Source organism: Typopeltis vanoorti, chromosome 7 (genome assembly GCF_054136105.1).
Source record: "Typopeltis vanoorti isolate ZY-2024b chromosome 7, IOZ_Tvanoo_1.0, whole genome shotgun sequence".
NCBI classification, from domain to species: domain Eukaryota; kingdom Metazoa; phylum Arthropoda; class Arachnida; order Uropygi; family Thelyphonidae; genus Typopeltis; species Typopeltis vanoorti.
Genome location: NC_143555.1, coordinates 3,169,160 through 3,196,235, shown reverse-complemented (window position 1 = coordinate 3,196,235; position 27,076 = coordinate 3,169,160). Strand labels below are relative to the sequence as shown.

Genomic DNA, 27,076 nt, shown 5'->3' with positions numbered 1-27,076 from the left:
CTTCCAATCCCTCCAACCGGGTTTTATTACTTTTTTTCCCGACTGACTTGCAGAAGTATCATTGCATAGACATGATAATATTTCTCCAAGAGTGGGACTTCTAGAATGAAGGCGAGAATGTACTAGAGTTGTCTTCTTTACTGCAGTTGCCCCAAAATGTTTTTATCTGTTTTGGACGTTTCATTTTGTACGGCAGGGGCTATGCACAGGGCCGTATTCATGGGTGTGCAACCTGTGCGGTGGCACAGGAACCCGCAAAGCGCAAAAAATTGAAAAAATAAATCAATTATTTATTTAATTATTATATAAATTAATATTGTAATTATTATATAAAAAAATTATATAGAAAAATATGTGTATATAATTTTACAACTAACTATTTTTGTTATAGTAAGCGAAATGAGATCGTAGCGGTAGTATTTGAAACTACTCTAACATACATAACAATATCGTATAACATAGTGTTAAATAGGGAAAAGTGCATTTTAAAACAGGTGTTTTTAATAATTTTAAGGAGATTTTTTTTATTTTAGTTTATGATTTTATGAACAAGTAAGTATATACACGTACTGTCATGGCAATTTTTTATGTGACATTACTTGCAAAACATCTTAAAAAATATATTTTGTAAACTGGTTTTAGGTTATCCGACATGAGAATTTTTCTTCAATAGCAGTTTTCAATCTATATTATATTTATTTATTTTCTAATATTATCTATTTTTAGATATATTTTATTTATCAGGTAAGCAATTTTTTTTTTAATTTATTAACTTATTTTATAAGTAAATCTATCGTATTTAATTCTAGAGTATGACTAGTCATAAGAGAGATTATTATGGAAGAAAATACCAAAGTGGGCATGAAAAACGAAAGCGAAAACAAGAAAAAGAAGCGGCTGAGGAACATCAAAGAAATTCACTGTTTAAATTTATGAAGTTGAATATCAGTTGATAACGGGAGTTCTGAAATAACTGCAAACAGTTCTTCGGCTTCAATATTAATTAATAATGAGAGTTCTGAAATACTCAAAGGAAGCGGAGAACATGACACGTTAGGTCAAACAATGAGCATTGAAGATCCTAAAACTGAGACACCAGAGGAAGGTGAACTATTTACTATTGATGATCCAGCAACATGGCCCAAAATTTAGAACAACGCAACACTAACACAAATTATACAACGTGGTCCACCGTCTCCTCCGACTGAAAATGATTTTCCAAAATATGACAACAAGGGGTGTTTTTCCACCGCTCACTATGTTAGGACAATTGCAAACGGAGAAAAGCCAAACAGAACATGGATTGTATATTCAAATTCTTCCAACTCTATTTTTTGTTTTTGTTGCAAATTATTTTCTTCTGATGATAATTTTTTATCTAATAATGGCTTTCCTGACTGGCGACATGTAAGTGAAAGATTAAAGTCGCACGAACGAAATCCAGTGCACATGAAAAGCATGTATTTATGGACACAAATGGAATGTAATTTAAAAAATCACAATACAATTGATCAGGCAAATCAAAATGTCATAAAATTCGAAACAGAACTGTTAAGAAATGTTTTAAGACGAATAGTAGCAGCAATTCTTTATTTATCCGAACATAATTTAGCTCTTAGAGGTAATTTTGATAGTTTGTACACAGCCCATAATGGTAATTGTTTTGGAATCATAGAAATAATTGCAGAATTTGATCCAGTTTTAAAAGATCATTTAATGCGATGTTCTGGAAAAAAAAATTATAGGTAAGAAACAAAATTCGTATCTATCACCCATTGTGCAAAATGAATTAATTGTTGATATGGGAACCAAAATTCAACAAAATATTGTAAATATGATACGACAGCAAAGTACTATTCAATAATTCTCGATTGTACTCCTGATGTTAGTCATCAGGAGTACATTTCAGTAATTTTTAGATTTTTACATATAATTGAAGCAAATATTGAAATCCGTGAACACTTTTTGACGTTTTTAACAACTAATGACACTACTGGTAAAGGTATATGAAAATATAAAATCACTTTTCAATAAATTAAATCTTAAATTGTCAGATTGTAGAGGGCAAGGGTATGATAACGAAGCGAATATGAAAGGAGTATATAAGGGAGACCGTGCTTACATTTTAAATGAAAACGAAAAGCATTTTATACTCCTAACGCCTGTTATAATTTAAATTTCCTTTCAGGCGATGTCGCAAAATCATCAATTATAGCAATTTTTTTTTAATGTTTGTTATACAAAAAATATATACATTATTTGCTGCCTCAACTTCACGTTGGGACATATTAAAGAAATTTGTTGAACAATTAACTTCAAAACCGTTATGTGACACAAGATGGAATGTAGAATAGAATCAGTTAGAGCTGTACGTTTTTAAATTCCAGAATTTTTAAATGCACTAAAAGAATTATTTAAAACTGCATCAGATAATACTATCAAAGTAGAAGTGGTTTCAATATATGAACAAATAGATTCATTTGAGTTTATACTAAGCCTTGTAATTTGATATGAGCTTTTGTCAAAAGTTAATTTAGTAAGTAAAGTATAACAAAATGCAAAAATTCCAACAGACTTAGCAACTAAGCATATTAAAGAGTTAGTGCAGTACTTTGAAGAGCAGAGAATATCAGGATTTGATAGCTGTTTTGAGATTGCTAAATTACTCTCAAATCTATTAGAAATAGAAATTAAATTTAAAGAAAGTCGAGTACGTCGAAGAAAAGTATTTTTTGATTATGAAACGTCTGATGAATCACACATAGGTGATAACAAAGATAATTTCAGGATAAATTTCTTTTTTGTAATTTTAGATACTGCTCTACAATCTGTCAAACAAACATTTGAATTGTATGAAATTCACCAAAAATCATTTGGATTTCTTTATGATATGAAATTAATAAGAAATATGACAGAAAATGAATTAAAATTTTGCTGCAAACAGCTGTATCAAAAATTAAATACAGATATTGATGAATCTGAATTTTACAACGAATTAATTATTTTTAGAAATATTGTTTCAGAAGATGCACCCATTAATATTTTAAAATTCATAATTGCAAATAATTTGTCGGATATTTATCCAAATATTACTACGACATTTAAAATATTATTGACCAGTCCAGTTACGGTCGCATCAGCAGAAAAGTCATTTTCCAAATTAAAATGAATAAAAACCTATTTTGCGATCTTCTATGTCTCAAGACCGTTTGTCGTCCCTGGCAATAATATCTGTAGAACATGAAATTGCAAAAAATTTAAAGTTAGAATTTTAAAGTTTGAATTTTGATAGCGTTATAAATGATTTTATTGATAAGCGCATTAGATTAAATAAAATTTAATATATTAAGATTTCTTTTAAATCTTATAAGTTGTTATACATATACTTCATTCTTTATAGTAAAAATGGATATTTTTTTCATATTTTTATATTATTATTTATATTATTAAATAAATCATTGTTCTGGCGTATTTATTATGATAATGTGTACTTACATAATAAAATAATATATCATGTACATACAAACACATTTTTTTTTACTAATTTTTTCCCTTTACTTAAATTGATGCTAAAGAGCATACTTGTTTATTTATGTGCATAAATATTTTTCATATTTGATTTAATTAATTAATTAACCAGATATTCTTCCATTTAAAATTTCCATAAATTTTACTAACTTTCAGGGGCCCCGCCTTTCCATTTCGCACAGGGTCCCGCAAAATGTAGAAACGGGCCGGGCTATGCACTTTATATATGTGGTGCTAATTGAACTTCCGTGAAGTCTGATTTTGCACCCGTACAGGTGAGCTGATTTTTTTGACGAGCTCAAAAGTTGTTCTAGCCATTGTCAATAAATGTAGTTGTATAATGGTCTAATTATCTGTCGAACTTCTGCTTTGTTGTTGATATATATATATATATATATATATATATATATATATATATATATATATATATATATATATATATATATATATATATATATATTTGTATATATATATATATGTATTTTTTTAGATTTATATTTTGCCGATAATTCATCACAGATAAAATATTCCTAAGGATACTTTTCAAATCCTTTTCGGCGCTTATTATTATGGTATTAACATTAGCGTACCGTCTTGCTTTTAATGCTAAATTCGGTTTTAGGAATAGGTAAAAAGTTACGGGATGTCAAAAGAAAGAGAATAACGCTGGAAATGAGCAGCGGGATATGTTGCTTTATTGCAATCTCAACTTCTGGATTGTGAAGGCCGAATGGATCTATGTATTATGTGGTAACAAATTATAGATCAATCAGTATTACAGGAGCGGTGGTAAAATTACTGGAAAAGTTTGTCAAAAAGAGAATTCAGGAATGGGCGGATAAGAATATGATACACTATGAGGGGCAGCATGATTCTTTGTGAAAGGTAGATCATGCTTTAATAATCTATTAATTTTTTATAATAGGGTAATAGCTGAGTTAGATAAAGGGAATGGCTACACCATGATGCTGTTAGTTTTGCAAAGGCTTTTGACAAGATAACACGTGGAACTCTATTACGCAAACTGCAACAAATGGGGATGGATAGGAAATGGATGATATGGCTAAAAGGGTGGTTCATGAGCAGATATCGAAAAGTAGTATACGGAGGAGCAGAATTCAGGAGAAGGCAGGTAACTATTGGTGTGCAGTAGGACTCTGTGCTTGGACCACTGTTGTTTAATTTGTGTATAAATGATATAGAAAACAATTTGAAGGAAGATATTCAGTTGTTTGCCGATGATGCAAAGGTGGGTAGGATAACAGTTAATGAAAGTAGAGAGCTTGCAGGATGATTTGAATAGGCTGACATTATGGGCAAAACATAATGGATGTCGATTTAATGTGGGAAAGTGTAAAGTTATACATATTTGATACAAAGATTATAAGCTGTGTACCACATTGAGGAAACTGTATTCCAGGAAATTGATCACATCTATGATTTGGTTAGTAGTAAATAGAGAGTTCAAATTTAGAGGGCATATGGCTAAAGTAGCCAGGGTGGCTCATAGGATTACTTGGTTTCGAAAAACACTATAACAAGAGAAATAAGGGAGCTATTCCGACCTCATCTGGATTACTGTGTTCAGGTCTGGTCACTTGGGATTCTTAGAAAGGAAGTGGTGGAGAGGATCCACAGTCTAGCGACCAAGATAGTGGTGGGTGGAATGCTCCCTATGAGGATAGATTGAGGGATTTGTCGATTGCTGAAGTTGGTTGATAGGAGAAAAGGGGGGATATGATAGAAACATTTAGGTTACTTAAGGATTTTATACGATTGATTCAGGGGGGGTATGTTTCAGCACTCAGCGAGAGGGGGGGATAGAACAATAGGTTCATCCCTGGAAGTCGGGTAAGAGTGTGGTTAATAAGGGCATGAGAAATGGATTTTTTAGTTGGAGAGTAGTGAATGAGTGAAATGGGTTGCCAGAGTCTGTTGTCGGTGCTTTGTCTGTTAATGGGTTCAAGGAGAGACATGATAGATATTTTGTTGATAGAGTCCTAACACTTCCACGATAAGTGTTAAGACTTTATGGAGGTGTCCGTGCAATAATAGTAATAATAAGTAGATATTATTGTAACGTAAGCTCCAGTTTAACGAACGCTACATTTTGTGCCGTTCGCAATGTTTTCACAACGATTGGATTGATATTAAGAATACTACCGGGAAATTAATAGTGAAAAAATCCATTAGTATAGGGAAAAATAAAAAAGAAAGAAACCGAATAGAATTGTTCGTTTGGAAGCAAACTTTTATATTTATTTTGACTGTAGCATAGTGTGTCGTTCATGTATAAAGAATCACAGCCAACTGTTAATGACTGTCACTAAAACGTTTTCTTTAAAAAAAAATATTAAAAAAAATACACGAAGTATCCCAGGAGCGAATGTGGCAAAAATCCTTAACTAATTCAAACAGGAATCTGGTTTGTGACATAACTATCATAGTATATTTATTTGCAACTAATGCAGGTAGAAATGAGAATGTGATTAGGCATAAGTGATTACGGGAGGGGGATAAAACTGGATTAGTCCTTCCCCTGCAGAACGGAGATTACGAAGATGAGTAACTATCTTGTTATGTGATGCCACATAACAAGATTCTATCTTATTATGTGACACATAGTGGAGTAACTAAGTTCCTACCGAAAAAGATCCAGAAAATGCTCCTCGTGCCATGTACATAATCTGAGTTTGGTCATCATAAAGATGACGACTAATACGTACAGATTAGTCGTCCCTGCATTAGTTGCAAATAAACTACTGATGATTATGTTACAGAACAACACAAACTAACTGAAAGATCAGTTTGTGTATATGTAAAAAGGTTTTTTTTTATCTTGGGAATAATGTATATTAGGGTTACCAAGTAATTTTATAAATAAACTTCGTTATTTTACTCCTAATCCCAAGTAAGCAAACAATTAATTTTACGCCTGAACGTAGTTCAGGAGGAGACCTCAAAAAAGGTTGAAACCGGTCTGGGTAGTGACCCCCACCCATAATGTATTGCAGTATACATCTCTTAGTAAGATGAGTAAGATGTACTTTACATTATGGAAAATACTAAGAATAGTGATCAGAGCTTTACCCACCTTTACAATGAGTTGCCCTGGTGTTGCAGCACCTTTAGACTTGAACTACGTTCAGATGCAAACTTAACTGTTTGCTTACTTGAGATTTATATATATATATATATATATATATATATATATATATATATATACATATACATATATATATATATATACACATATTATACCAGAAAAAGATATGAAATATTAACAGCAGTATATAAACACAATAACTAAGTGAAAAATGCATTTCTTTATTTTGCAAATTCCATGAATATTTTCCTCTGTATATATATATATATATATATATATATTAGGTCATCATCTTTATGGCATGCAGTTTTTCAAGTAATGCTTACAAGTATGTATGTATACTGTAACCTGGGAATCGTTATTATTAAATGAAAGTTTATTCTAGTTACAATGAAATCATTTTTCCGTATAAAATACAAGTATACTAGTTTAGGAGTTTTAAAAGAAACGATCAGTATAATATATATTCTTTCATTTCAGTACGAAAGTTTCGTATGAAAGATAACTATTCTTTGAACATTACTGCAAGGCATGGCAATTGCAAATTGCAAGCGGAAGAAGAAATATGGCATTTTCAGTAGCAGAATAGAAGGAATGTAATAATGGATTTTATCATAACATTTTAGAATACACACATAATACCAGAAAAAGATATGAAATATTAACAACAGTATATAAACACAATAACTAAGTGAAAAATGCATTTCTTTATTTTGCAAATTCCATGAATATTTTCCTCATATAACTGCTCGATTTTGTTCGGCCCAGATTTAATCTCTAGAGCTGGGTTTCCGAATCCCCTGTCCCGATAATAAGGCTAATGTTCGCATAAGCTAACATCCTTTCTTGCGTAGAATTAGCATTAAGAACATCTATTAGCCAGAATTTTTTAGCTCTCCAAAAAGCAGTTGCTCTAAGGTTCGAGCAGAGTGTGCCCCAAAAAATAGTGTTTGTGTTTTAACGCATTTTTAGTTACCGACCCCCCCCCCCTTTGAATGGCAATAGATTAACATCGCCGTTGAAATTTCCATCAGTTTCTAATAAAGGATATTATTTCTGCTTCAGAGCTAAATGAAGATTTTTTATTTCGCAGCTGTTTAAACTGATTTAAAATAACATTTTCATTATATGCGGTGACAACTTTTTTTTTTTTAATTTTTAATTTTGTTATCCAGTTTATTATTTCTAGTGCTCGACATATACTGTATTGAAATACCTAAAATACCTAATTTTACTGCTAAAATATACACATTTATACACATCGATGTAGAATTACATTCGAATATTATCTGAACATTTCCTTTCCATAGTCATCGTCATCATTCCAATATTTTAGTTCTCACATGAACCGTTTCAAATTGGAGCAGTTTCTATATATATATATATATATATATATATATATATATATATATATATATATATATATATATATATATGTATCGAGTTCAATAGGGAATTGCTTAAGTTTCAAGTGGAATTGTTTTACAGCGTGCAGCCGACATCATCATACAAATATGTACATATTAAATTACTTTAAATTGGTGTAATCTGTTGGAAAAGAATTAAGAATGAGAAATGATGAGCATTTGATGTCTAGCTACGATACTTATTATTTATATGAAAGGTAGAAACTGTTCTGATGTATTGCAGTGAATTATTGCCCTGGTTGTAAAATGATTCTGTGACATTTTGTTTTCAGCGGGTAACAAAAAATCAGAAATAAAAATATGAGATGAACGTAATGTTTTTTTTGTCTTTCTTTCAGTTATTAGAGTGATCGGTATTGCTGTCTAAAATCGCTTTTCTAATCTCAGCTGTTTCAGATGCTCGACGTGTGTTGTTTGTAAATCACAGCGCATTCTCGGCGGCATATGCGCAATTTCACTGTAAACACTGACAAGTGAACCAATAAAAAATTGCGGAATTAAATTACATCTCGACCCACCTGGTCATTCGAAGGTGGCTGATCCGCCAAGGTCAAATAGACCCAGTTTAGCAGCTGTGCCGGTTGGTATAAGGAAGCACTGGCGTCTATCGATGCTAACGATGTCATTGTCCACACTTTTGAACTTATTCCACAAATTTTGGCAGCGCGACGGAGTATTGGGGTGCCGCTGCCGATGAGCTGCCACCCAAAGACTCCAGCGCTTGGCCTCTGAACTCCTTCACCCTCTTCTCTCGGGACCTAATTTAAAAGCATCCAATAAAACAAACCCACTGAATCCTTAACCAATGGGAAGACGCAGCTGCAATTTTGCATACTGAATTAACGCTACAGCACTCTCCTGTGAACAAATCTGTAGTCAATCTCCGTCACTGGCAGTATCATATTTCACTGCTCCCTTCTAATGATGCTTGGCTTGTAGCACTTGTGTTCTGGTGCCAGTTGGGCTAGCTACCAGAGAAATAGTAGTGAATAAAATGTGAAACTGCAACAGCGGTGTCCTCTTGAGCGAAAGTAGATCGCACTCCAGTAATGAATCGATGTACTTCGGAATTCATTCTCGATACCATCTCATTATAAGCAGGATATGTGACAACAGAAGCATATTTTGTTTTCGAAGATAATTCATCCCTAAATGGTAGAACTTTTATGCCAAATTAGTATGCTCTTTGGGAAATTTTCAGAAAATTGTTTATTTGAAGTGATCAAAATAGACACAAAAATGAATCCCCGCCATACAGGAACAAGAAAGTGTCCAAGTTTTCCTCCGCTGGTATTATCTGAAGACGGACAGAAAGAGAGCAAAGGATTAACCTTAAACAGAAGTCACTCTTGTAGTAGTGACCTTCCATCTTTGTTGTATTTGTGGTTGCGTCCTGGTACGTAGCATTTCATGACATTGAAGAAGACCACTAAGCTCTCTTAGGAGTTTAATGCTAATTAAAATTATTTATTCTACTTCTTTTTTTTTTTTTTTCACTTAATTCAAGAGTTTGTGTATGCTAGAATTGGCATTTTCATTTTAAGTAAATGCGAGTTTAAGTCTTTTATGAAAACAAAGTTAAGGTAGAAGCTTTTTTTTTTTTTTTAACTTTGTGGGAAGGGAAGATCTTCATTTTTTCAAGTTAGCTGATCCTAAAAACTACATTTAGAAGTTTATATAATTTTTTGCGTGCATAAAAACATTATATATGTTTCTTAACTACTGTAAGTGTAGACTTTAGGCCTAGTTAGAAATTGCGAATGAATAGTGATTTTGAGTGATTCTCAAAGAAAACTATCTCCGATGCTAAAAATAAAATTTAAAAAAAAAAAATGAACAGAGAATTGATTGCTTATGTCGAATAGGAAATGTAGTTAGTGCTAAATTAGACGAATCCCACACCTAAAATTAGCCTTGAAGTTGATTACAGATGCACTTTTTTTTTTTTTAATACCAATTCCATACATACAAGAGGCTGTATAACATGCAGTATATTCGTGTTGCATATCAGGACAGCTTTTATCACCAAAGGAATATATAGGTAGACGAGAATGAAAGAGAAGAAACAGATTTGGTGGGCTTGTAGATAAATTAATAAATAAATGGCTGTTGATCAGCTGCTTCTCTTACTATTATAGTTGTGGATGATAGCGGAGGAACGATTGATGACGCTTCAGGAGACAGCTTGATTCAACTACATAAGGCGGAAACAGACCATCTGATGAGAGATTAGTAGTTAGAGGTGTGTGTGAGAGAGAGATACACAGAGAAAGAAATCCTCAGCTGAACACTGCCTTCTGGATAGCATAAAAAAATTACGAAAGTTTTTAGCACACCACCCCTAAATGTGAGGAGAGTATTCTAGGGTCGGGCAGATATGAATTGTTTACAGAATTATCAGCTGGACAGGTGAAAGGTGTCTTGAATGTGGAAATTGGAGATTATGAATATGATATGTTTATGCCAGGAAAAAACTAGAAGTAAATGCCGGTGTAAGAAAGGAGATCTGATTTTATCTCAGTATAGACTGCATTTTGGTAGAATTTAAATTGACTGTAAAGTGGTTCAGGTTATAGAAGACTGTGAAGTCAGGAATGTTTGAACTATCAGGTTTGTAGAAGAATGGAATGTACTGTCACCAGCAAACGATGGCTATGATTTGTGATCATTGATCTCAAAGAGAGAAAGTAATTTAAGTAGATGAGAAAGTGGGGAGGACGTGATTTGATGCCTCGTCTATTTCGAAATTCCGGAAAGCAAAAATGGAAATGTTTCTCACCGGTCGTTAGTAAGTCTAAATTCTCATAGCAAAATTCCAAAGATAGTAACGTAGGAGTGGTCGTAGTTAGTTTTCAGCCACAAAAAACAGACTGGATGAAGAATGAACAAAATCGCATGACTGGCTAACCAAAAATCCGTTTACAGTAGTCCAGTAATAAAGCTATACAGGCTCATCATAAATGAATTTACGAAATGTATGCGACAATTCCCTGCTAAGACCGGAATTGAAATGCGCAGCAATAAGCTTGTTTTATTTGCAGTTGTCCGCCGATTTCCAAAATATTAGGGCTAGAAGAGTTTCGCTTACTCCGGTTGGGAAATAAAAAGGCGTTTAAATTTGTTTTATTTATTTTTTTTTTTATTTGATCTGTCACTTTAAAAGTATATGAAACACCAATAGAGATTGTCTCTTTGGAGCAGGCATACAAAACCTCTGGTATATCATTATATTGGAACAATATCATTTGAAGGAAAACTCAGAATTAAGGGAAAAATTCTGAGTTCTAAAGCAGGGGATACTAATCCTTCACAGAAAGATTTTTTTTTTTTTTGAACAAGCTTGTTCATAACTAATTTCAACGACTCGGGTTGAAACCAGAGTCGTTGAAATCTATTTTCCATTGCATAATACAGCATATAAGCTACATTATCCCCTCCATCACTTTATAAGTCCCGTGTCTTTTTTTATTAATGCTAAACCAACATCATTTTCTCTAGCGGCCATCCTATTTTCCCTAGCGGCCATCCATCAGTGTTTCTCAACCTTCTTTCATGTATGCCCCATTTTTTAATATTAATTTTTGTGGCGCCCCCACACCTTCCCCCCCCCTTAAAATTCTTGTGTTGAGACACTGACAAAACCCATAAAACCCATACTAGGAATTAATTAAAATTTTTAAATATTCATACAAATTTAAATACGTCATTAAATCTTTCGAAAATTGTATAGATCTGGCATCACTGCACCGACTTGAATCGTATCGGTCTTTCGGAACCATTCGCGATTTCTGCAAGTATAAATAAGGCTTGAAATGGCAAGACGGCAGTAACACTGCAATAGTGACCAACAGGGAGAAGTGGATGGTCACGCGTTATTTTACTCCTATTCGCAACGACTCTGATACACGGTATAAAAACAATCTTTTCAAGTGTCGAAAAATGGATCAATTTTTAATTGGACATAAGCGGGCATCTGACGACTGTAGAGCATCGACATCAACAAATTCAGGTTCACAGAATATCGCTCCGAAAGTAAAATCAAGAAGTATGCAGTAGAATATTTAGATTTCGCTACAAAGTTGCATATAAAATAGCTAGGTGCTATTTTATATGCACTATCGGAGATACTATCGGAGAAGACCTAATTCTGCCAGCTACGATTGATATTGTGGAAACTATGCTTGGAGAAAGTTTTACAAACACTACTGTGCATGCCGCGATCAAATGATACTGTTGCTCAGCGAATTGGTGATATGTGAAGATATGAAACTTGTTACTAAAAACGTTTTTTAGTATCAATGTTACTTCCAAACCTTCATGGTGCCAGAGACTCATCTCAGGGGGTTGAATACTCGCATACAGCAATATTCGTTATACCTTGCCTTGAACGCATTCAGCATTAGAGCCTTCACCGCCCACCCTGACAAGACACTTATTCACCCCTTGCCATGTACAAAAAAAAAAAAAAAAAAAAAAATCTCTTATCATTTCCTTATTCATATGATCATTGTACAGTTTAGGCTGATTTCTTGTTCTCCCATCAACCATTGCTCTATACTTCTATTTGATGACTGCTCCCACCAACTTCAAGAAGTAAAAATAAAATAAAGTAAAACAAGCTACCTCCTTTTATTCCCGTACAGGGAGGAGTATGAGAGGCCGTTTTAGCCCTACATAACTTTTCAAGACTGAAGGGGAAGGTCAATCTCCACCGGTAGCCAATCAAAGATAATTCACCGAAGACTATTACTAATCCTAAGCGGCATCTGATGAAGAAGCGATTAACAAGTGTCGTCATCCCTTGATCTCTTACCTAACATAATACGTTATTATCTGAAATAGTTTGGGTTATGCTCGATTTTCTTGAGTTTACGGGACGAAAAACCCGAGTTTCCGCCAGAAATAACGTATTTGCCTGTTCCAGAGAAAGACTAATTTGGGAACTGGTCGAAGAAAGGTTTAGAAAAAGTTCCTTTAGTCGGCGATTAGAATCGCGCCTTCGGAAAGCCTAGAGGATCCAAATGCGACTTCTGCAGAACTATACAGGCCTTTTCTTACCAACTTTTATGTCTCAATTATATCATCTTTCCTCCATTTATCTCCCAAGCTCTGCACAATTGTCCTCATACCCAACATTGCAGTCTTGAGATAGTTATTTGCTTGTGCACTCTGTCCAATATTGCCTTATCACTAATATAGCCAGGCGACTAGATCTGTACTCACAAATAAAAAAATTCGGCCTCAACAGTGCATTATACAGTGGAATTGTCATATCCCTTTCTTGTGAGGGTTATTTGCACTATAGCAGCAATTTCTGGATAACCCTTACAACTTTCGTTCCATCCTATCATTTAAGGTCCCTGTCCACCAAGATCCCCAGATCCTTTGCTTCCTGAAGCTGAGTTTCTCCAATATGATAAACCTCATTCCGTCGTCTATGGCCAAAGTGCATAACTTTACACTAAGTAGTATATCTTCATTCTTCAGCCCAATCAATCACCAACCTATTCAAATCCACTTGAAGGAAGATTATGTCAGAACTTCCTGACATTGTTCTTCCTAATTTAACATGAGAGCAGACAACTGGATATCTCCTCTCACACCCTGAATTAAATAATCGATATATAAATTAAACAACAGTGGTTCTAGTTAGAATCCTGTAGTGCTCGTTAGCCACCTTCCTTTTTTGGGTTACTGCATCCCACCACTTGCAGATTCTTATCTGTCAACCATCCATGTGCAAGATACAGAATATCCATCCCCCATCCTGCTCAATTTCAATAGTAGTTCACCATATGTCAAATGCTTTTTCAGTTGAAAGAAGTCAATATGAAAGCATCTCCTCTATCCAATATTCTAGTCGCCATTTTATAAAATGTGACTGAGTTAATAAAACAAGACCTTCCTTTAACAACTCCATTCTGTTATCCTGATAAGTTTCCATTGTCATCAATCCCGGTTTGTAATCTTTTTCGAAGCATTCTCTCTGAGACCTTAATCACTATACCTAATATTCACACTGGCCTGTAGTTGGACACCGCTAAGATTTTTCCTTATGCATTTGGGCCTATTTTTCCTTCTTTCCCCTCTTCTGGACAGTTTCAGTTGCCTGTTCGACAACCAAGTCAAGGATACTAAATGGAATATCGCCATATGTATATTCAAAAATGGCGATATTCCATCTAGTCCCGCAGCCTTATTAAAGGTTATTTAATTGTTTAAATACTTCACATTCCTGAACTAGCAGTCTTCCTTCATGTTGTTATTCAACAGGAGATTGCTGAATTTTTTTTTAATTCTCTTGACCTTAGGAATGCAATGTGACACTGCCATACGAAAACTGATGCCATCCCAGGCACTGTTGATTTCTCTCTCCTTGAACAGATCAAGCCACTGCACATCACCATCCTGTTTCCTTGATGTATCATAGAAAATAGATATATGTGATTCCATATATCTATTTTCTTCTGTGAAGTTTGTACCTGCCTAGATACTTCTCTCGTCAAAACCACATGACTGTTTTCTCGAATTGGTGGCATCGTGGTGATCAGTGTGTGAGATGACATTATTAACTCTAATCCACGCTTTCCTTCACCTACACACTGAATAAGATAGTTGTCCCTAAGTAACTCAAGTAATTCGGTTTTATTACACGTTTTATGCTTTTAATCAATTCCTCCTTGGTTAAAGTTACCTTTTACTATCACCCTCTTACTTTTCACTTGTCTGTTCTGTCCAAACATTTCAGAATCATCTCCCTCTACATAGTTTGGCCTGTAACAACACTCTACTAAATATCTAAAACTCTTGCTTACCTCAAAAAGACACCAAATGGCTCCAAAGCCATTATTACTGTTGCTTTCTTCAAGTGGAGGGGAGTGGACAGAGATCTAAAGTCATCAGTAATACTCTATCTACTCGTTTATCTTTTCTATCTTTAAAAAAAAAATGCCATAACCATCACATTCTATTCCCGTGAGTGTGTAAACCTCCATTAAAACTTTCCAACCGGCCATGACGTCTATAGACGTTCAGCAAAATCTGGATACGATTCTGTAACACCTATTGTTTAACATGGTTAAGAAGTGCAATTTGGTATCACTATTTCATCCACCATGGCCGGTAGAGAGGTTAACCATATCTCACTGACACCAATCATTTGTGGGCTAACTGTATCAAATCTACCAACTCTGCACCCTTATTCTTAATATGCTTTGCACTGATATATAAATCCAATGGCTTCCTTCCCTATCTCCCTTTCCTCTTCCCACACCTTCAAAGATCATTCGAGTCCTTTGACTCTGTTGCTCCCATTAAGGCCATGTTTGCATCTTGTCTTCCCAGGTTTTGATTCCCTAACTGACTTCATCCTCTTCTTTTCTCATCAACAATCTACACAGCATAACACTGCTACTCTCACTCTGATGTAGCCCATCTACAGCACGCCCACTTTTCTTCCTATCCTCAAGTTCATGCCATACATTTACATATTTAAGTATTCTCTTTCTGCACATTCTAGCTATCATGCCATTCGTAATTTGTACTCTCCTCCTCAGTTACCACTCATGGTTTTGACTCCCATATTCTTCCACTTCACTATATCTAACGACACTCTCAAACCCCCCCCCCCAAATCATTCGTTACTACCAGCACTGTCAACACGTCTGCACTTTCTCTCTTCTCCACAGCCTTAGTCACTTTTCCTATCGTTGCTCCTCTCATACTTTCGCCACCTGATCCAGTTTCACATTTTTCACCACAGAGTCCCCATAGAGCTCTACACTACTGTCCACCATCCCACTATAGTCATTCATCTTTTGACTTGTCTGTCACTTGCACTGTCCTTCTTACACCTCCAACCACCAGCTTCTTCTCTAATTGGCATATATCACTATAGACAATTCGTTGCTCTTTTCTGACATCATAACCCGGGTTCATATCTTTTATAGTATCTTCATTCCCATTCTACTGAGGTTTGCATTTTCCTCTTTCTGTCCTCTTGTGTCATTCACCACATTGTCCCCATATTCGTTATTCCTAACTTTTTTTATGGGTGTAATGGGGAAAGTTGAGTGGACAAGAACGGCTGATGTAGCTAGTTAATGCGTCGTTAAGCAACAAGTCTGGTTAGATAGCTATAAGTTGTAGTGCAGCGACGTGGTGGAGTATATAGTGTATATAGTATATAGTATTTTGGAATGTGGTTAGGGTGTTAAATAAGTATGACACCAACTGCTAACACCGCGAATGGAAAGGAGTAGGGATGATTATTAGCATGACAGTTGAGCAGTGTGAGGCAAAAAAGTGCACACTTCTTAATGTGTAGCACAGATCGAAGGAAACTTGTAATGGTTTCGAAGATCTTCTACTGCATTCGAATTGATTCAGTGTTATGTGTTTGTAGCGAGTATTTTGTTGTCGTTGTGTGTGTGCATTTGTATCTGTATACAGTATGTACATTATCCACCAATAATTGTCCTGACACTAGTAATTAACCATTGATACCAGCAGGGGAACACTAAAATCGGATATGTCCGCCTTTGGCTTTGATCACATCCTGCACCCTTTGAGGGAGGTCTTCCACCAATACCAGGCAGACATCTGGTGGAAAATGTTTCCATTCCTCCATTAACGCAGCACTGAGTTCAGCAGCAGATCAAGGACGTGCTGCTCTGGACTTCAATCGCGGCTCCAAATCGTCCCACAGGTATTCGATGGGGGTTGAGGTCAGGACTCTGTGCAGGCCAGGGCAGTCGTTTAACACCCATCTCTTCATACCATTCCATAACAGCTGCGCTTTGTGGCATGGGCATTGTCGTTTTGATAGTAAAACGAGTCAGTTCCATAAAATCTCTGCAGTGTAGGCACACGTGATTATCCAGAATATCAAGCTACTGATTTTGGAACCACGGACACTGACCAGTGGCCTTACTCCAAACCAGCTGAATGTACCTTACACCATTACTCCTCAACCACCAAATTTTACTGTGGGTACAACACTATGATAACAAGAGTTCGCCAGGCTGCCTCCGCACCTACACCCTGCCATCAGACTGGAAACAGGTGAACCTTGATTCCTCTCCCCAGAGCACCGTTTTCCACTAGTCAATTATCCAGTTCTTTGTACCAGGCCAGACTAGTTCGTTGTCGTGATGTTCGGCTTGTGTGCCACTGCTCTTCCATGGAAACCCAGTAAATGGAGTTCTTCTTGTAGAGTATTAGTGCTTGCCATCGTGTTACTAGTGCTCTGGAACTCATCACGGATGGTCTCTGCCGATTGCAGCCGGTTTTTGAGTGCCACCTATTTTAACACCCTTTTAGCAACCGCCCTATGGGTTTTTCCTGTACTAATGATGCGAGAACGTCTCCATTTGTTGATAACATCGCTAACCGTTGATTTTGGATGCTCGAGTTGAGTGGCAATGGCACATATGGAGATGACACCAATGTGAAAGCCCACGATCATATCTCTCTCGAGGTCACTTAGTTCACGTCGTGTTGCCAATTCAACTGCTATATTCGCCTGTATTCAACTGCTACGATAACCAATTTACGAATACCAATTTTTACTACCTGTACCATGGTTTTATGGTTATTAACAAATTTGGAATATTCCATAACTTCAAATAATAGGAGTCTCAGGATAATTATTGGTAGATAGTGAATGCATGTATTTGAGAGAGAGAAAAATGCATAATCGTATATAAAATGAGTGCATATATACGAAAGAAAAAAAAAAACAGGATTATGATGAGAAGTAGTTGAGTGCAGGAGGGGAGGAATATGCTTTCAGTGGCGAAAAGGCGATTATAGCAAGCCAAAGTGATAAAATTTGTGAGAGTGAGAATGTCTGAGAGCAAGGAACAGAGAAATCAGGGTGGTTAAGGTAGGGAGGCCGGCCTGGTTGGCCGAGTGGTTCGCGTATCCGCTCTCCAGCCAATAGGCTGCAGGTTCGAATTCCACGTAGGCATGGATGTTTGTGATTGTCTTCCACCTTCATATATTCCTTCACCCAAGTATAGATACACTCTCGCAATATGGACTGGGTCACCATGGAAGTAGTAGACCCAAAACCTCCCGCAATGGGAGAGGCTTTCACCCTACAGTGGGTAGAAAAATAGGCTGTTCATCATCATCAAGGTAGAGAGAGAGAGACAGTGAACGGGGGGGGGGGCATAAAGCATATATACTTAGAGTGAGGAGAGATGGTGGAAATGTAATGGTCGCACTGTCGGATTAACCATATACGGGAACGTAGGAAGGTATAAGACGTGACGGGAGAGGTTGGCAACGTTATCTAACTGGAAATGCAAGGATATGCAGTATTACTCCTCAGATAACAAAGTTTTGCATGTTCTGATATTACTTGAGCATGTAAACTGAGTCATTGTCACAAATAGAGAGAAAGACAGTGCAACTCAAACGATTCTGTGAAAATAGAATCTTTTGAGTTACAATTAATGATAGTATAGGCGTTTTACCCATTTGTGGATATGCGTTTGCAGGCCCGTTTCTACATTTTGCGGGGCCCTGTGCGACAAATGGAAAAGCGGGGCCCCTGAACGTTAGTAAAATTTATGGAAATTTTAAATGGAAGAATATCTGGTTAATTAATTAATTAAATCAAATATGAAAAATATTTATGCACATAAATAAACAAGTATGCTCTTTAGCATCAATTTAAGTAAAGAGAAAAAATTAGTAAAAAAAATATGTATTTGTATGTACATGATATATTATTTTATTATGTAAGTACACATTATCATAATAAATACCCCAGAACAATGATTTATTTAATAATATAAATAATAATATAAAAATGTGAAAAAAATATCCATTTTTACTATAAAGAATGAAATATATGTATAACAACTTATAAGATTTAAAAGAAATCTTAATATATTAAATTTTATTTAATCTAATACTCTTATCAATAAAATCATTTATAACGCTATCAAAATTCAAATTTTTTTGCAATTTCATGCTCTACAGATATTATTCCCAGGGACGACAAACGGTCTTGAGACATAGAAGATCGCAAAATAGGTTTTTATTCATTTTAATTTGGAAAATGACTTTTCTGCTCATGCGACCGTAACTGGATTAGTCAATAATATTTTAAATGTCGTAGTAATATTTGGATAAATATCCGACAAATTATTTGTAATTATGAATTTTAAAATATTAATGGGTGCATCTTCTGAAACAATATTTCTAAAAATAATTAATTCATTGTAAAATTCAAATTCATCAATATCTGTATTTAATTTTTGGTACAGCAGTTTGTAGCAAAATTTTAATTCATTTTCTGTCATATTTCTTATTAATTTCATATCATAAAGAAATCCAAATGATTTTTCGTGAATTTGATGCAATTCAAATCTTTTTTGACAGATTGCAGAGCAGTATCTAAAATTACAAAAAATAAATTTATCCTAAAATTATCTTTGTTATCACCTATGTGTGATTTATCAGGCGTTTCATAATCAAATAATACTTTTCTTCGACGTACTCGACTTTCTTTAAATTTAATTTCTATTTCTAATCGATTGGACAGTTCTTTAGCAATCTCAAAACAGCTATCAAATCCTGATATTCTCTGCTCTTCAAAGTACTGCACTAACACTTTAATATGCTTAGTTGCTAAGTCTATTGGAATTTTTGCATTTTGTTATACTTTACTTACTAAATTAACTTTTGACAAAAGCTCATACCAATTTACAAGGCTTAGTATAAACTCAAATGAATCTATTTGTTCATATATTGAAACCACTTCTACTTTGATAGTATTATCTGATGCAGTTTAAATAATTCTTTTGGTACATTTAAAAATTCTGGAATTTAAAAACGTACAGCCCTAACTGATTGTATTCTAAATTCCCATCTTGTATCACATAACGGTTTTGGAGTTAATTGTTCAACAAATTTCTTAATATGTCCCAACGTGAAGTTGAGGCAGCAAATAATGTATATATTTTTTGTATAGCAAAAATTAAAAAAATTATTACTATAATTGATGATTTTGCAACATCGCCTAAAATGAAATTTAAATTATAACAGGCGCAAGGAGTATAAAATGCCTTTCGTTTTCATTTAAAATGTAAGCACGGTCTCCCTTATATACTCCTTTCATATTCGCTTCGTTATCATACCATTGCCCTCTACAATCTGACAATTTAAGATTTAATTTATTCAAAAGTGATTTTATATTTTCATATACCTTTACCAGTAGTGTCATTAGTTGTTAAAAACGTCAAAAAGTGTTCACGAATTTCAATATCTGCTTCAAATATATGTAAAAATCTAAAAATTACGAAATTTGATCCTGATGACTAACATCAGGAGTACAATCGAGAATTATTGAATAGTACTTTGCTGTCGACTCATATTTACAGTATTTTATCGAATTTTCGTTCCCATATCAACAATTATTTCATTTTGCACAATGGGTGATAGATACGTATTTTGTTTCTTATCTATAATTTTTTTCCCCGAACATCGCATTAAATGATCTCTTAAAAGTGGATCAAATGTTGCAATTATTTCTATGATTCCAAAACAATTACCATTATGGGCTGTGTACAAACTATCAAAATTACCTCTAAAAGCTAAATTATGTTCGGATAAATAAAGAATTGCTGCTACTATTCATCTTGAAACATTTTTTAACCGTTCTGTTTCGAATTTTATGACATTTTGATTTGCCTGATTAATTGTAAAGTGATTTTTTAAATTACATTCCATTTGTGTGAATAAATACATGCTTTTCATGTGCACTGGATTTCGTTCGTCCGACTTTAATCTTTCACTTACATGTCGTCAGTCAGGAAAGCCATTATTAGATAAAAAATTATCATCAGAAGAAAATAATTTGCAACAAAAACAAAAAATAGAGTTGGAAGAATTTGAATATACAATCCATGTTCTGTTTGGCTTTTCTCCGTTTGCAATTGTCCTAACATAGTGAGCGGTGGAAAAACACCCCTTGTCATATTTTGGAAAATCATTTTCAGTCGGAGGAGACGGTGGACCACGTTGTATAATTTGTGTTAGTGTTGCGTTGTTCTAAATTTTGGGCCATGTTGCTGGATCATCAATAGTAAATAGTTCACCTTCCTCTGGTGTCTCAGTTTTAGGATCTTCAATGCTCATTGTTTGACCTAACGTGTCATGTTCTCCGCTTCCTTTGAGTATTTCAGAACTCTCATTATTAATTAATATTGAAGCCGAAGAACTGTTTGCAGTTATTTCAGAACTCCCGTTATCAACTGATATTCAACTTCATAAATTTAAACAGTGAATTTCTTTGACGTTCCTCAGCCGCTTCTTTTTCTTGTTTTCGCTTTCGTTTTTCATGCCCACTTGGGTATTTTCTTCCATAATAATCTCTCTCACGACTAGTCATACTCTAGAATTAAATACGATAGATTTAATTATAAAATAAGTTAATAAATTAAAACAAAATTACTTACCTGATAAATAAAATATATCTAAAATAGATAATATTAGAAAATAAATAAATCTAATATAGATTGAAAACTGCTATTGAAGAAAAACTCTGATGTCGGATAACCTAAAACCAGTTTACAAAATATATTTTTTAAGATGTTTTGCAAGTAATGTCACATAAAAAATTGCCATGACAGTACGTGTATATACTTACTTGTTCATAAAATCATAAACTAAAATCAAAAAACTCCTTAAAATTATCAAAAACACCTGTTTTAAAATGCCCCTTTCCCTATTTAACACTATGTTATACGATATTGTTATGTATATTAGAGTAGTTTCAATCACTAACGCTACTATCTTATTTCGCTTACTATAGCAAAAATAGTTGGTTGTAAAATTATGTACATATATTTTTCTATATAATAATTTTTTATATAATAATTACAATATTAATTTATATAATAATTACAAAAATTAATTGATTGATTTTTTCAATTTTTTGCGCTTTGCGGGGCCCTGTGCCTCCGCACAGTTCGCACACTTATGAATGCGGCCCTGGCTGTTTGCTTCCGTAGTACTAGAACACCAAAAACAGATACTATTATAAGTTGGATCGTAATCGTTGAGTATAGAAACTTTTTCTAAGTTTTTTTTTGAACTGGTTCCTCAAGTTAATCTATCTCTGGCATAGGCAACTATTTTTTGTCTTCTCACTTAAATTCGAGATTTTAATGCCATTAGTGAAGAAAATGAGCTGCACAATTCACACTATTTCAGACAATAATGTGAAATATTGTTAGTTCTACATACTCAATTACAGAAACACTAATATATACTGTTAGGGAAAGAGACCACGAGGTTGATACTTGTTTACTTTACTCTCCTATCTGGACGCTTATGAAAATCATTGGGAGCTTTGGGCAGCTTTCAGGTGCGGCTTTCGGTAGAGATTGGCTGTTTACAATCTTCAAAAACTTAGTTGTAGAAAACTTTTGTTTCATGTAGCTACAAAGTAAATTATACTTCACAAAGAAAATATAAAAAAAAAAATCATCTAACGCCTTTTTATTCCCGTATACGGGGAGTAGTAGGCGAGGCCATTTAGCCCTATCTAACTTTTGGAGACTGAGTGGGCAGTTCAATCTCCACTGGTACCAATCAGAGATGGATGGCCCAAATCTGTCTCTAATTAAGCGGTACACAGTGAAGAGAGACGGCTCAAATGTGCTGCCATCTCGTGGTCCCTAACCCTAACACAATATATTTAATGTCTGAAATAATGTGGGTTCTACGGTCGATTTTCTTGAGTTTACAGGACGAAAAAACCCGAATTTCCGGGAGGAAAAACCCGCTTGCCCGTGCCAGAGATCGACTAACTCGGGAACCGGTCTAAAAAAAGCTTAGAAAAATTTCCTCTAGTCGCCGACTAGACTCGAAACCAAGTCTTCCTTCGTGCGGCCAAGCGCCGTGGTATGCAAACGCCACATCCACTGAGCTGCACAGGCTCTCAAAGAAAACATATTCTTGTTCAATCCTTTATCAAAGTGTAAGCGAAGTTTGTGCGTGAATTATCCTCACGACTAGGTTTCTTTTATATAGAAGTTGTTGAATTCATGTCAATTGTTTACTATCCCATGATGCTCAGCATCCTTCCTTTTGGACTTTATATCTATGCGTTATGGAAAAGCGACCAGTTTCGCCCTTTATTGAGGTACTATTAAAATGCAATGGTACCTCTCCAAAAATCTACAAGATCACTCCAAATCTCACCAAGTGACCCAAAAAGATAACAACTAAACTCATCAAACTTTTATTAGTGGATCTACTCAGTGGCAGACAAAATCCTACTAGCAAGCAGAACTGCTCTTCTTCCCAGAATCAAATCCCAGGATGAAGGTTATTAAAACATCATTCCTAGGAGCTTGACCTGTTGAGGTCTTATCAGTGACAGCCAGAGCCAGGAAGATATTTCCATTTTGTTTAATTTGAGTCTCGGGTCTGGGTTAGTCCCGAGCGGGTGGAAAGAGGGGAAAATAGTTCCACTGCATAAAGGTGGTTCCAAGACTGCTGTAGTAAATTACCGACCGATTAGCATATCAGGAATCATTGTCAAGGTCTTAGAGAAAATAGTCAAGAGGAAAATACAAGATTGGATAGAAGAAAATGGGATACTGTATCGGGGACAGCATGGTTTTGTGAAGGGTAGGTCATGCCTCAGTAACTTGCTCACGTATTATAACACAGTGAGGGCTGAACTGGATAAGGGTAATGGGTTTACGGTGATTCTACTGGACCTTGCCAAGGCCTTTGACAGGATTCCACATGGAATTCTAATCAGTAAATTGCAGCATATGGGAATGGACATAGGGTTGGTGAGATGGATAGGAGGGTGGTTGACGGAGAGATATCAGAGAGTGGTTTACTCGGGAGTAGAGTCCACAAGACGGCCTGTGACTAGTGGTGTGCCACAAGGATCTGTTCTTGGACCACTGCTGTTTAATTTGTTCATAAATGATATAGGAAATGATCTGAGAGGAACAGTTCATTTGTTTGCGGATGATGCGAAGTTGGGTAGGGCAATAGTGAATGCAGATGACGTCAAAATTTTGCAGGATGATTTGGATAGATTGGAGGTCTGGGCTAAGGAGAATGGATGTCAGTTTAATGTGGCAAAATGTAAGGTTATGCATTTTGGGGTGAAAAGATTGGCGGCAGTTTACTGCATTGGTGGAACCGTGCTCCAGGAAATTGATGAGGCACGAGATTTAGGAGTGTTGGTAGATAAGGAATTGAAATTTAGGGGACACATTGCAAAAGTGACCAAAACAGCTCATCAAATCACTTGGTTGCTGAAGAATACGATGACAAGCAGAGACAAGCAGGTTATTGTTCCTCTGTATCGAGCCTTGATAAGACCCCATCTAGACTACTGTGCTCAGATTTGGTCACCTAGGTTTCTTCTTGATGGGGAGGAGGTGGAGAGGATCCAGAGGCGAGTGACCAAGATGATAGCAGGTCTGTGGAATGAACCGTATGAGAACAGGTTGAGGATTTGTGGGTTGCAAAAATTGGTTGATAGGCGGAGGAGGGGAGATATGATTGAGACATTCAAATTACTGAAGGGTTTCTATAAAATTAATTCAGAAGATATTTTTGAGTACAGGGCTGGTTGTGGGAGGACTAGGGGACATCCATGGAAACTGGGCAAAAGTGTGGTTAGTAAAGGTGTTAGAGCTGGGTTCTTTACTTTTAGAGTAGTGAATGAGTGGAATGCGCTCCCTGAGTCTGTGGTGGATGCTGTGACAGTGAATGAGTTTAAGGCGAGGTATGATAGATACTGTATGAATGTCAAATAGTTGTGATGAATATGATTTGGGGCCTCCCTCGATGAGTCCAATGACTCCCTGGAGTTGCCCGTAATAATAGTAATAATAGTAATATTAAGGTTGAAGTAAAGGAGAAATTTTTTTTTTCATATACAAGTGGATATATCACCTTATTATTAATTTGCCCTTTATCGAGGGATAGTTGTACAACGGTCGAAACTTGTCTGAGTAGTGAATCATCTATAATGCATAACAGTATACACATCTATAAAGCATAGCAGTCCAAAAGGAAGTGTGCTATGTCGTATGCGATACTATCTACTCTACAACTCTCTGTCTTCACCAACTCAAATCCACCAAGTACAACTAACTGCAATTTGGGCCGTACAAGTAGCCTAGTCGTGACGATACTTCACTCTCAAACTTTGTTTACTTACACTTGGATAAAGGATTAAACAAGAGCATAATTTCTTGTCAAGTATAATTTACTTCAAAAAGTTAGGGCTACATGGCCTTGCCTATTCCCTTAACAGGATAAAAGATTGGATCGTTGTTATGGCATATGCCACCTCTAGGCAAGCAGTATTTTGTTTCTCCTAAATTCAAGAAAATATATGAAGTTTTATTTATTATTTATTTTTGTAACGATGATTTGAATAGTTGAGATACAGTTTTGCCACCTTCTAAATCTGCTTTTGTGGGTTAGTGGGTTACGACGACTCTGATAAAGGCTTTAGCAGATTTATTTTTTATTTAATTATATTTTTAGACTGGAGTTAAAAATGGCAATCATTGATTACTTTGAAGATATGTAGTGAGAGTGACAGTAGGATGTTTCACAGGTCTGAAGACGATGATAATTTAATATCTATACAAATTAATTAGACAAGTTCAGGAGACTCCTTATGCAGAATTTTAATTATGGAAGGAATATTAATAGTAGACAACATATGGAAGATGAAACTGAATTTCTTGAGTTTCTGAGAGACAACCACCTTAATTAGCGTAATAGAAATAACACGGCGTTTTAATGTGGGATTTCGTGATAGCCTCATAATGTGATATATACTATTCTTTGTACACTATAAAATATTGTCCAGAGAGGGAATAAATAAGGCAGGAGTGAAGTGACTGAGCTAAGAAAACACAACTGTTTCACAAGTGATGTATAACGTTTTGCATTTTGCACATTAAAAAAAAAAAAAATCAGCTAACGCCTTTTATTCCCTTATACTGATACCTGATAACTGATGTGGCTTGATGGATATCAATCCCATGGATTCCGATCCCTTCATCGCTATGAAATAGACGTATATTCAAGGTTAGCGAGCACCTGGCTCACTCTATTTAGGGCTTTACGGAGACACCTGAACCGATAAGCAGAGCTGCTATGACGAACACTTATCGTGTTCGTCATAGTTAGATGACTCTTGAATAAGTTCATTTGGATGAACAGCTGCTTTGGCAAAATAAGCAGTGGAAATATTATGGAGAAACCTTGGAATATCTGGAATATCGGCATCGCGATGTAAGAGAGCATTTCTTAAAAACCACGAAGCGTTGAAAATCATACGGAGGCACTTGTTTTGAATAACTTGTAGCTTTTTGATGTTGGTGGGGGAAGTGTGCCCCCATGCCGGCGATCCGTAAGTTAACGATGGTCTGATAATTGTTTTGTAGATCCGTAGTTTGTTTTCAGTGCTGACTTGACTTCTTCTATTGAGGAGAGAATAGAGTTGTACAATTGCAGAGTTTGCTTTTTTTTTGCATGCATTAACTATGTGGGAGTTAAAGTTTAAATGGTTATCAAGTTGAATTCCTAGATATTTGGTGCTAGATCTCCATGGGATGGCTGTGTTTAAAAGTTTAACTTCTCCAAAGTGAGATGCTTGCCTTCTTGTGAAAAGAATGGCAGTGCTTTTATCGGCATTTACAGATATTCTGCATTTTATGAACCAGTTTTCTAAATTTGTTGCTGTAGTTTTTAAGCGCTAGTTAGTGTGCGAGGGATTGTTGCCACCGCACTTGTAATCTGCTTTGCATAACATTTGCGCATGCCCATATTTTTGGTAGCGATGGCATTGACCAGCCGATGCCTTTCTTCTCAGTGGCTCGGTCTTGATGACCAAGTTGCAGACTATTCTAAGATCGTAAATTTCTTTCTGATCTTTACTGATCTCCACTAAGATCAGAGGCATGGGGCGCTTGTCTGCTTGATACATGCGAGAAATCTTGAT

The 27,076-nt window shown here is 35.4% G+C and overlaps 2 protein-coding genes across 3 annotated transcripts in view; one reads left to right on the top strand and one right to left on the bottom strand.

Annotated features, from left to right (window-relative positions):
• LOC150104451 (zinc finger CCHC domain-containing protein 24-like) overlaps positions 1-8,773 on the bottom strand; it is a 120,458-nt gene extending 111,685 nt beyond the window's left edge. The window contains exon 1 of the mRNA XM_090395151.1: positions 8,580-8,773. Coding sequence (XP_090251277.1) covers positions 8,580-8,687 — 108 coding nt within the window. The 5' untranslated portion in view covers positions 8,688-8,773. The remainder of the gene's footprint in view (positions 1-8,579) is intronic.
• LOC150104450 (DNA-directed primase/polymerase protein-like) overlaps positions 1-27,076 on the top strand; it is a 369,024-nt gene that overhangs the window by 51,647 nt on the left and 290,301 nt on the right. The window contains exon 1 of one of the 2 annotated variants that reach the window (XM_090395148.1): positions 3,682-3,803. The exons of the other annotated variant lie outside the window; for it this stretch is intronic. The gene's annotated coding sequence lies outside the window, so the exon portion shown is untranslated. Of the gene's footprint in view, positions 1-3,681; positions 3,804-27,076 lie in introns of those variants that run through there. 2 annotated transcript variants of the gene reach the window in all.